A 12,755-nucleotide genomic window follows, 5' to 3' on the forward strand; every position below is an offset into this window, starting at 1 on the left:
GGCTAATACAGATCCACTGTGGACCTTGTACTTCTGTAGAACAGTGGTTAGGAAAACAGACGCTTGTTTCATCCCTAAAACTTGCTCTAAAAATTATGCTAATGGTAACTAAACCTTGACTCATTAAAAAGCAATCAAACTAAAACACAGAATCCTGAATAAGACGTGGTTTAAAGCCTTAAGTAAATACACACTTCCAGGGACACAATAATCAGTATGTAGCTGCAACTGGGGAAAAAGGAAAAGGACCAGTAACTAATTTGGGTAGAGGTAAAATATTTAATAAAAAGCTATTACTGCAGCTCTAAAAAAATTATATAACTGTTTCCTTGTTTCAGCTTGTTAAATGAAATGCAAACCCTCTTCATATGCATTTGTCAACTGCAGGTTGTAATCGCGTCCCAATTCACTAGATCACTCAACAGAATCCTCTTTAAAATGAACCTTAACTAGAATTAATTAAAGGAATATTTTACATTCCTAAGGAATTTCTGCTATTAAACTGTTGTAATTTCACACTTTTGCGAAAGAAATGAGCAATAACGAAAGTCCACCAGAAGGATGCACTGTCTTCTAGTGCTTTATAACTTAAACCCTTTGACAACGCATGTAATAAATTCATGCCAAACCCTCTCCTGACATATTCAGCACACAACCAACTTGTATTATTGCTATAGTAATGTGACAGTTAACATCAAAAGAGAAAATGGTTTATGCCTACAATTTTAATGACGCTTTACAAGATTAAATAATGATGCACCTGAACATCTTTTGGTCCACTGAAAATCACTTCACCTAAGACAAGACAGCTGGCATTTCTGAGACAAGCAGTCACAACTCAGATTTTTGGGTATCGTGTGTGAAATACAACACTGTGTTGTCATTTCAAATATCATAGTGTTATTAACCGACACAGGCTCCCAAAGGAGTGAATGGATTTCCTCTAGGCAATATATTTTCCACTTTAAAGAAATAAGAAAAAACTTCAATACATACGGGTACTAAGGTTATTTTAGCACGTTAAGCATACGAAGTCACATGTAAACGATAAGAATATGTGACACACCACGGACAGTTCAAGACCCAGAATTTCTTTAAAGAAAGGCACGATAAATTAAGGGCTGTGGATTTGCAGCGGAACAGAAAAATCCAGAGAAAAAGTTTGACAGAAAGGATCCCTGGATCTAGCTTTTCTACCGCTAAAACGCACCCTTTGCTGCCACCGCGTGGGCCTTGCCGCAATACACAAGGAATGAACACCAGCAATACCTCTGGATCCCTCTGCCATCCTCTTCTTTCCCATTTGATTAACACCCCCCCCCCCCAAAAAAAAAGGATTTTCTCCTTTCATTTAAGTTTCAAATACAGCCTTAAATAAATGAGTTTTGTTCTTCACCTGTTTTGTCCTGCACAGCTCAAAATCACTGCTGAATTTCAAGACTCTAAATGACTTAACAAATAAACACAAGTCCTTCACTGTTAAAAAAAGGTATTAAATGGTACTTTGATAAAATACACCTGCACTTCACCCTGCTTATTCAGATACCACAAAGTTCATCACTGGTCTGAGGGATCACCAGGTCAGGAGCCAGATAAGACCTCAAGCAGTGGTCAGAGTTTCTTGATACCTGTCATGACAGTACTTATTTAGAGTACATAAGGCCTGAACTGCATGTATATAGGTAATTTTTATGTCTAAAATAGATGTGCTGTGACATAAGATGTCTCCAGCACGCTGAGCAGATGACACAGGCATTGAAAATTTAATACATGGCTTTGATACGAAAAGTCTTGAGAAGTGTCACAGCTCCAGGCTCTGGACACAACATGGGCACTTTTTTAACTGTGAAAATTTCCATCCACACCTGCACAGCACTTTTGTTCTGAGCACATTTGTACAAACCTTTAATATACAGGTAAAAGGCTCTCTTCCTATGAAAGCATGCTGAAACATGGAGGAGTGGCTGTGGGAATGTGCAGGAGGATGACACTGTACACATCCACAGGTTTGGCCACTCTACCACACAAGAGATAATAAAAGGCTTAGGAGGGAACTACTGTCCTTCCACTGCTTCAGGCTTTTTAACTGAGAACTGCATTCACTTTGAAAGCCAAGATCATTCTTAAGTCATCATTTTCAAAAGCCTAACAGCTCTCACCAGAACATTACAAACCTTAACTGTTACTGAAATCAAGATATACATTTTTCAACTCAAACCCCAAAACAGCAATCAGAAGTGGCTAAATATAGGAGACAAAGTGCAGGCCAAGTATCTCATGCTCTACTGGACTGCCCTGAGACAAGCCTTCCAGGCAACCTCTGCAAGAGGGCAGAAAACTGTGCTCACTGGCACTATGCAAAAGCTGCTGAACCCAGGACAACAGTGGACTTACTTACCTAAAAACCCAATACCTAAAAATACCAATACTTATCTAAAAATAGCAGTTCAAACCCAAGGTTTGAATATCATTGCCACACTAGATTTTGAAAAATTAAGGCCGTAAGTCCAAAGACAAGAGGCAGAAATCAGATCTTTGGCAAAATAGCACAGAGTATCTATTACAGGGAATTAGAGGTCTTCAGATGAGACAGCTGGCACCTAACTGGAGCTTGGCACCTAACTGGATCTGCAAGCTGTGAGTTGGTAAAGTCCTAAGAATTCAATACCCCAACAAGGCTCCAGTTTCCCCCAAGCAGCAGACAGAGGAGGACTCTGATGAAGTTTGTCTTTTTTTTCTTTTTAAACCACGCAATGCCATAAAACATTACCATAAAATTGCTATTCTCACAATGTCCCTGTTACCTTTCAACATGCGAACTCCAGCAATTGAAATGTTTTAGGAAAGTCTTCAGGCTAGGTGGCGATGTTGACCCTTTGCAGAATTTCCCTCTGCAAAACTATTTGCTTGTTCAGCCCTCTGAGGGTTTTATATTGTCAAGCTGGGCTCTGAGCTACTTTTGCATATAAGAGGTTTGGGTTTGCTACAAATGTTCAATAGCACTCCTGCTCAATACATTTTACTGCTTTTACCAGAAACTTTGGCTTGGCCAACGTTATTGGCTGTGTGCTATTAACAGCATCCAGCACAAGGTATCATAAGCACTTAAAGGATATAATTTGTATTTCCAGAGATAATGAAAGTATTTCATAGAATCATAGAATAGTTAGGGTTGGAAAGGACCTCAAGATCATCTAGTTCCAACCCCCCTGCCATGGGCAGGGACACCTCACACTAAACCATCTCACCCAAGGCTTCGTCCAATCTGGCCTTGAACACTGCCAGGGATGGAGCATTCACAGCTACCTGGGCAACCCATTCCAGTGTCTCACCACCCTAACAGGAAAGAATTTCCTCCTTATATCCAATCTAAACTTCCCCTGTTTAAGTTTTAACCCGTTACCCCTTGTCCTGTCACTACAGTCCCTAATGAAGAGTCCCTCCCCAGCATCCCTATAGGCCCCCTTCAGGTACTGGAAGGCTGCTATGAGGTCTCCAAGCAGCCTTCTCTTCTCCAGGCTGAACAGCCCCAACTTCCTCAGCCTATCTTCATACAGGAGGTGCTCCAGTTCCCTGATCATCCTCGTGGCCTCCTCTGGACTTGTTCCAGCAGTTCCATGTCCTTTTTATGTTGAGGACACCAGAACTGCACACAATACTCCAGGTGAGGTCTCACAAGAGCAGAGTAGAGGGGCAGGATCACCTCCTTCAACCTGCTGGTCACGCTCCTTTTGATGCAGCCCAGGATACGGTTGGCTTTCTGGGCTGCGAGCGCACACTGAAGCCAGCCCATGTTCATTTTCTCATCGGCCAGCACCCCCAAGTCCTTCTCCGCAGGGCTGCTCTGAATCTCTTCTTTGCCCGACCTGTAGCTGTGCCTGGGATTGCTCCGGCCCAGGTGTAGGACCTTGCACTTGGCATAGTATTTGGAGAATAATCCCCTGCTCAGGACTGTATGAACAAGATCACACTGCTCAGGACTAGGTAGGGCAACCCCAGGCACGATCACTGCACACAATGCTCCCAGAAGGTTGTGCAATAACCCCCTTGGACAGGCACATGGACAGATGGCGACTTGGCCATTGCAGAGGGCTGGACCCCAGAGTGTGTTCGTAGCCTTAACTGTGTGACTGGGTGCAGCCACTGATCATCATCACATCTCCCCATCACATCTCTCAGACTCGCTCAGTGACCACTGGCAAAGCTCTGGTTCAGCTCCCAAGCAAATAGGTCCCATCTCTTCAGAACACTGGTTGAAGAATATTACAATGAAGTGACAGGAGTCAATAGCCGTTTCTGAGAGAGACCACCAAGGCAGAAAATGGGTACCACAAAAGGGCTTCTATCTTCTTATTCTCTATAACCACAGAAAAAAATTTCTATTCACTATATGCAGGTCTGTGTTGATAGAAATAGTGCTGAGTATGAATTAAGACCCCAAACAAGCACCCACAGCGGTGTGTGGGTGTGGGACAAAGCATGGAGAGATGCTTTTTTAGCCACATGAGAGCGAAGAATAGTTGGAGCAGGCAAAGTGACAGGGACAGATTTGACACAAAGGACTACTTTAAATGGCAGCTAGCTGCTTCGCAAGGCTGCCTGCCCTTGTTGTGCAGAGAACCACTGCACACAAACCTGGTGGACCACTGTGCACAAGCGTGACGGATCGCAATGTGATAGAAATTGTACTTGTGCTTGTATGCTCAAACCCACCACAAGACTCATAGCATGAACAGGAGATCCCCAGGCCAACGTACTTCACACTGTGTCGTTACAGTCCCTTTCAGTGTATGGTATCACTGTCTAACAGACACGTACCCCCTGAGCAGATGTAATCAGCAGTGCCCTTCTGCTACTTCAAAAACTTAAAATCTGAATTACAGAGCAAATTTAATGGTTTCATTCCCACTGCACAGTTCAGCCTCTGGCACCACACAGATAATGTTTTCTGATCCTCTACAATTGGTTTAGCTGTTCCTCAAGTATTAGAACTATTCCAAAATCAATCTCCTCTCCTTATTTGAGCATAAAACACTACTTAAGTTTACTCTGGCTCTTGCAGGAACAACTTTTTCTGCATTATTCTCACAGCCGCCTTGACCAGGCTTGCTTTCTAACGGCCTCTGCTCTGTTCTGTCTGACCTGTCTTTTTACGCTCTCCGGTGTCCTCTAAACCTAAGCCTGAGTAATGACTGAAACTGTTCTACTTCTGAATCATTTTCACATTTAGCCTCTCTACTCTACATCTTTTTTGCGGAGAAAGACAAAACAGACCAAACACCTCACTCCTGAAGCTTGTGCCTCAACCCCACAGGGCCTTCAAACAGTTACACAAACTCACCCTGCGCCCAGCTCAGCTTCTGCTTATTGTTTCCAGGAATGAGAATAAGTAAGAAAGAAATGAGAAATGAGTAAGAAAGAAGAGCTGCAAATCATTCTCCGACAGCTTTTCAGACATGTTTCCTCACCAGATGTTCAGCTCTAACTACAAGAGCAATAACCTAATGTACAGTGGGGTCAGTGCCATAAACCATGAAGTCCCTCAAAAGAAATGTCACTGAAGAGAAGAGGGACTTGAAATTTAAAAATATACATTCCAATCTGTCACACTATTTTCAGTTCAGATAGTCACACTTTTGCTCAGCAAAGAGCTGTATAACATGTCTTCAAATACTACAATTTATTCAGCTTTTGCTCTTTCCATCAAGGAACACAATCACATTTTTTAGGCTTGCCACACTAAGACACTTCAAGTGTCTTTAAAAATGCTTTAAAAAAACCCAGCAAAACAATCTTGGCTACCGTAAAAGATACCTTTTTAGAGATGGTAACATGACAGAGCTTTAAAGCTCTCCTGGCACAGGCTTCTCAAGCCCTAAACAAGATATCACTTCTGCTGTCATCATCCATGCTGGCATGCATATGCAAGATGTGTGATTCTCCTACTTGTGAGCCACAAAGGGATTTTTATTGATGAAGCCAAATATCTGACATAAAGAAAATTGTCAAAATCACTTTCCTGCCAGCACACAGGGCAAGCTGAAACACAGAGAGGGCAAGGAGCAAGCACATGCAAACGTTTTTCCCTCAGTCCTGTAGAGAGTAACTGTAAGGCTTTCATAGCCCTTCTATTACGAAGATGTATATTCTAGATGCTTGTGTTTCATAGGGGTCCATAGGCACGAATGTCAGCTTGTCTCTACAAAGACTGTAACCTCCATAGAGGCAGACTCTGACCTTTATCCTGGAAGCCAGTCTCCCTGGTGTCAGTCATTTCAGTAAGGCACTGTGGCAAAAGGCATAGTCAGAGGTGTTCTTCTGCACCCAAGCATAAACCATGAAGCAAACAGCTTTCATAAGGATTACATTTACTGAGGGAAAAATAATCCAGTCCCTGAAATGCTTTATTATGGCAACATGAAGTAGTTGGCTTTGATGATGTTTGTTGTAGAAACTCCCTTGCAAAAGTACTACACATTGTTCTGCCTGATCTCAGAGAACTGATCCGAGGGATCTGTTTGACTGATGGCTTACACTGTGAAGTCTGAGACTGAAACTGTATGTTTCGTATCTGCTTGCTGTCTTTTTGCTGGAATGGACACCCAAAATGACTGTAAGAAGCCTTCAGTCCACTTCGAAAAAGGCAGTGTGATTCCTTGAGCAAAGCACAGTCAGCTTCCCAAAACAATCACAACAAATCTAGGGCTAGGGCATAAGCTCCAGGAAAGGAGAGGCTTCACCCTGCAGAAAGCAAGAAGGCAGACTGACTGACATCTGCTATTTCAGTACTAGGCTGCACCTATTTCCAAGAACATGGACACTGATTGCCACGCAATCTCTTCAGGGCAGCTAATGGAAGCTTGTAACAGATATGGGAACCAGGAATGTTGACAAAAAGAAATGAACTCTGATTTCTAGACATGATTTAAGCTTTCAAAATCATTAATGCTTTGTCTAACAGCTAGTTATAGTTTATAGAGCATTAGAAATACCAAATATAAATCTTGACATAATACCAATAATAGTATAACTGTGTAAACAGGGAAGCCAGAAACCTGCATTGCTCCTACCCTCCTCATTTCAGGGATGATTATTTTGCCTCTTATTGGGCTCGTATTCATATTTACTACATCATTACTGTGATCATTTCCTAAACCACTCAGTTATTCTGCTGCTTTATCTGCCTTGCTTGAATCAATACATGTAGTCTTCATGTCATAATCTCATGATTAGCCCAACTGCTCTACCTTTACGTTTATCCAGTGACACCCAGTCTGCTTCCAACCCATCTTTTGGTCTGTGTCACACTGTTAACAAGACTTTATACACTGAATATTTTTGATGGCACACTTAAGATCTGCAACACATCACATTAGGGCCCATTAAATAACTCTTCCCCAGACTCTTGTTAGTATGATTCTGCTAAGACAAGTCATTTAATTATGCGCACTGTTTGTCAACTCATATATATGTTGTGTTTCTTATTCCTTGCTAGAAACTCCTCAGATGCTATCCTGCCTTTCATAAACAACACGACTGTGTATTTTTGTCCATTTTGTATGCATTATATGACTAATAATTTAGGCTTTCTCAGGTAAATCAACACTTGAAAGCGGTGTTAATTTTGAGATAATAAAAGGAATCAAGTATTCTTAAGTCAGAAAATTAATACAAAAAGCTCCATTAAGAAAATAAACTCAAACATAATCAAAAGATAGCTGCTCATCCCTCAGCCAACCATAGCTTTGCCCTGTTAGAGCACCGTAGGGGGAAAAAATAGACTTTAAAGAATATTTCTAACAAACTGGATCGGCAAATATTATTATACATAACCAAAATAGTACTATACTATACATTTGTGTTTTGAGTGTGAGCTTCCCCAGGTTTGGATGTTTCAATTTCTTTCAACTTTGATTATGAATTTCCTGAGTATGCACCATAGTAATGCTTACACTGTTAAACTACCTAGCCCTAACTTCAAATTTGTTGAGCTAGAATTTTAAATAATAATAAAAAAAGCATGCAATGTTCATTAGCACTCTGATGTAATTGTTGCTACCATGTTGACTAGGACCTCACTTTTTATAACTGGTATTTTAATCCTCTTGGCTAATTAGCCATGTAAATTACTATTCTACCCAAAGTCAGAAACAGAAGAATAAAAAAGATAGCGAATGCTAGTGCTTTTACATTTTGGTAAACTCTCATTCACTGTAAAGCAGCATAATATGAAAAGTTTCCAGTAGAATATATTCTACAGCAAAAGAAACAAAAAGCAACTCTGAGACCTACCTCATATTCCCAGCCATAATGAGAAACAGATTATAAATGTGAGAAAAAATGAAGAGGAAGAGGATGGTACTGAAGAACATCGTCATCCAAGATCCATGGTCCTCTCGAAACATTTTCAGACGGAGCAACTGACCTGCGTATATTATGAGAAAGCATATTTTAGTCAGCCAGTAAATACATGTTTACACAATAAGAAAACCAAAATAGAGTGCTAAACTATTTCTTCTTAAATCCAATCATTCCACTGTGTGTGTGGAGGACAGATTTAGTATCATGCAGCCAAAACACTCTTCTGTAGTTCAGCGTCAACAGGTATTATTCCTACAAAATCACAAGGTTGCTTCCACAAACTGATGAAAAACTGGTTTGGCTTTTTACAATCAATCAGTCTTACTGAGGTGGAGGTCTGAAGGAGTCCACATCATGTCTGTGGTACCTGATCAAACTGTGACTGTGGTTTTACATGCTGGCTAAGGAACTGTCAATGTTTCTGTTTCAGTCATTAATATCTCTACTCACTGTGCTTTCAAGCTGGCACAGCAAGCTGAGCAGCCATGCACAACTGAACAGGAGTGGAGAACTGACCCATGTAGAGAAAAGAATATTTACCATCTTTTGGTTTTTCTTTCCTTTGAATTAGTAATATCAACCTGCTGATCCCAAAGCTCAATGAACAGCTGCGCTGCACAATAGTGCAAAAACGGGAAGGAGTGATGCATTGGAAGGGCAACTGCCTAAACCATCAAATTTTCTAGAAATCGTTACATCCTAACACTCCAAAAAAATGCCACGGTGGGGAAGATCGCATGGAATTAGTCTAGACCTCAAGGCAAGAGCCGCTTTTTAGTGGTATTTGAGCGATGTTTTGAAAAACAAATCTATTTATAAATTTTGAAGTGCCATAAGTACCCCAAGCTGTCTGAGATCCAGTATTTACTGCCATTTAGTTCTTGATCAGTAACAAGTCATTAAATCTTGATGGCTTCCTGTCTCTTTCCACTGACTATAGACAGCATCAGGCTAAATATCACATGACATGATATTAGTGATTTATCATATGTGAGAATGTGGTTGCAGAACCAGTTGAGGATGTAAGAAATTGCTTGGACTAGAGAGAAAATCCATATATCAGAGGAAATGCCATCCCTTGAGTCAAAGACAACTCCTGCTTAAGCCCAAAAGTACACAAAAACACACAGTTAGTAGTAAGTAAATAATCACCTCTCCTCTCAGTAAAACTGAGATAACAATACCGTGCATTCTTATCGCTCTTCTGTTTTGTGAAGTAGTACAAGGCTGCCACGTTTTCTTGTCTGCTTTAATGTCAACATAGGGAAGTCTGAAATAGTCTTAGACTCCAATAGTACTGAACTGCTGGGATGACCTCACCGAAGAGTGTGACATAGACTGGGCAAGTCCCAGGAGCCTTAGAATCGGTTTCAAATTCTACCAGTGAGACTTCAAATGACATTATGGACAAATCGTTTACACTCTGCTCTCAAGTCCTTGATCCACAAAGGTGAAAAGTACTATTATTATCTCTCTTACATTGTAGGCATTTGCTACATTATACCACAAGAAGACCAAAAACTTGATTAAGCCCATAAGTAATAACATAAAACATCATATCACAAAAGAATAGAGCTTACAGCCATACTTATGATGTAATTACTATTAATTTCCTAGTCACATATGTAGACAAAATGTTGTCACTGCATCACACAGAACGAAACATTCCCTAGAGTATTAGAGCTATGACTGATTCTCACGGTAATGTCTTGCCATTTCACAAATGTAATATTGCAAGTTTGTCAGAGCGTGATTGATTTTATTGTCCTATCCTCAAAAATCTTACTGCAATACAGCAATCTTCCCCACCTTGCCTTTTGTAATTTATACTTGGCTTTAATGGTTCCCGCTTTTCAATGATTTAAATAGGAGTGGGTGAATGATGGTGTAAAGGTGTGGAAATATTTTTTTCAGTGCTTGACTCCCATCAAGAACAACACATAACTTTCCAGGTGGGATTTCAAAAGGGCTTTGTACCAGCAGATAACATTTAACATGTTTAAGAGCAATATAGTTGCTACAGTGGTTATCTTTACTATTAAGGCAACTTCAGAAAGACTGATCAACTTCCACAGTTTATTAACCAAAAATTTGTCAAATGCTGAGTTATAATGCCTCACTGCAATATTACAAAATAAGCTTCTGCAGTCTTCATATTTTTTCACCATTACAACATAAAGAAAATCTCAGTTCCTTATGCGCATTTCTTCTGTAACCTATTTTCAAATGTTACATACTGAATAAGAAGTCAAAAAAAAGAAAGAAAAGCAACAGCAATTACTAATAATGGTATTTTTAAGAGATGCTAAGAAAGATTACAGACCATTACAATTAATTTCAAATGCTAAAAAAGGTGCCTGATTCATACATAATTTTCCTTTTCATGTTTAAAAAAGCTTTTCTCATGTGAAGTATTTGAAGCAGAAGTATGTCCCCTGGCATATATTATTTGCTTCCCTAATTTCATCAGGAAATAAAATGAGCCCATGTAGAATCTTATACTGTGTGTTTTTCTTGGACCTAAGCACTTTAATCATGCGACGTGTTACACTTTATTCTGCAGAGAATGCCTTTTTAAATAATAGTGATGTACGCTGTCACTAAGAAGGAAGCTCTGCAGAGTCTCACACTGGTGATAGGTGAAATTTTGTCATGTTTTCTTCAGGAATGTATTTTTCCTGGACAAGCTTTCCTTCTCTGTCTTCTCATCTTACCTTTTTCGCTTTGTCCTCCTGCATTAACATAAACACAGGTGTTTCTCACCTCTGTTTCCTGTAGCCCTTTACCCTTTTCAGCTGCTCATACAATTACATTCTATTCAATATTCAGATCTTAATGTCTGCTCTCATCCTTCTTTTCCTCTTCTGAATCCCTCCATTTTGTTCAGCCCTCTCCTTTCCTAAACCAAAGATATCTACTAGCTTTTAGCACCATTATAGATTCCATACTTGTTTCTACATGAATACTCTATCCCCTTTTGTCTTTTATCTCCAAACATTTTAGGAACACTGTTTATTCACTCACTAGAAGTTTATTTTCTCCTGGACCTCTACAGTTCTGGTACAGCTCCTTGCGCTGTTCTTATCAGAATTCCTAGCAACCACTTTCTTAAAGCTCAGCCATAGTAGCTCCTCCTCATCTAGATGAGCATCATGCACATCAATCCAGTTGTTCATACTCTTCTGCCACAGCAGAAGCCAAGACTGGTGAGGAAGACAACTGATAATTCAAGCAGTAAGGTGAAAGACAGAATCTAATGATGAGATAGTGCAGTCAGGGGCTAGAAGATGTCAAAAGAGGGAAAACAGAAGGAAGATGATGAGCTGGACAGGAAGTTTCAAGAGAGGTGATGTCCTGGTTTTACCAGGAGCCGTTTTGCTCCTTCTTAGTAACTGGTGCAAGCTCTGTGTTTTGACTTCCAGCCTGGGCAGAGAGCTGATAACACCGATGGTTTTTAATTGTTGCTAAGTAATGTTTATTCTGGCCAAGGACTCTGTGAGTCTCATGCTCTGCTGGGGACGAGGGGAGGCCGGGAGGAAGCAGAGACAGGACACCTGACCCAAACTAGCCAAAGAGGTATTCCATACCACAGCACGTCATGCCCAGGGAGGTAACTGGGAGTTACCTGGAAGGACACACTCTCTTTTTGGGGGGGTCAAACTCATTTGGTGGTGGTATTGTATTCTCTTGTTATTTTCTCTTGTCAATATTATCATTGGTGGCAGCAGCAGTGGTTTGTGTTATACCTTAGCTACTGGGCTGTTCTTATCTCAACCCGTGGGAGTTACGTTCTCCTGATTCTCCTCCCCATCCCTCCGGGAGTAGGGAGGATCAGGGGGCGGTGAGTGGACAAGCTGTGTGGATCGGTTTAAACCACGACAGGTGATATAGCAGACTGACGTGGAATGGTGTGGGATCGAGAGAAGCAATCTCTAGGAACTGCTGTTTAACTGCAAAGTCCAGTTTGAGCACGGGTTAAGGCTGGACATGTGGGAAAGCTGTGAGGGAAATTATAAACATGTGAGGTGTTCATTCAGGGAATGAAACAGGACGATCCCAGGACTGGTGTGTGCTGCTGAAGACTGGAGAGGCAGGTTTGGGCCAGAAAGGCTGGAGGATGTGGGGCAGACATGGGCTGAAGTGGTACGTAGGATTTGAGCTCTGGAGTAAGCACAGTTGGAGCATGGGCAATCGCTGACAGGGCTGAGATTTTGGAATGAGGTGGGAACCATGATGCAGGATAAGTGATAGGTAGGCAGAGTGAACCAAGCTCTGCGATGGGGCAGGAGAAACATAGGTTCCGTGAATCAGTTTAGTAGTAGGGCAGCAACAATAAGAATTCTGGCAGTGGAGAAGGGGAAAGAAAAGGAAAGTGCAAACACACACACACATGC

At 41.0% G+C, this 12,755-nt stretch overlaps 1 protein-coding gene across 3 annotated transcripts in view; it reads right to left on the minus strand.

Moving 5' to 3' along the window:
* TMEM117 (transmembrane protein 117) overlaps positions 1–12,755 on the minus strand; it is a 230,536-nt gene that overhangs the window by 182,757 nt on the left and 35,024 nt on the right. For all 3 annotated transcript variants that reach the window (XM_065664945.1, XM_065664953.1, XM_065664948.1), the window contains one exon: positions 8,293–8,425. In XM_065664945.1, coding sequence (XP_065521017.1) covers positions 8,293–8,425 — 133 coding nt within the window. The remainder of the gene's footprint in view (positions 1–8,292; positions 8,426–12,755) is intronic.

The sequence above is a fragment of the Lathamus discolor genome, chromosome 1, assembly GCF_037157495.1.
Source record: "Lathamus discolor isolate bLatDis1 chromosome 1, bLatDis1.hap1, whole genome shotgun sequence".
Classification (NCBI taxonomy): domain Eukaryota; kingdom Metazoa; phylum Chordata; class Aves; order Psittaciformes; family Psittacidae; genus Lathamus; species Lathamus discolor.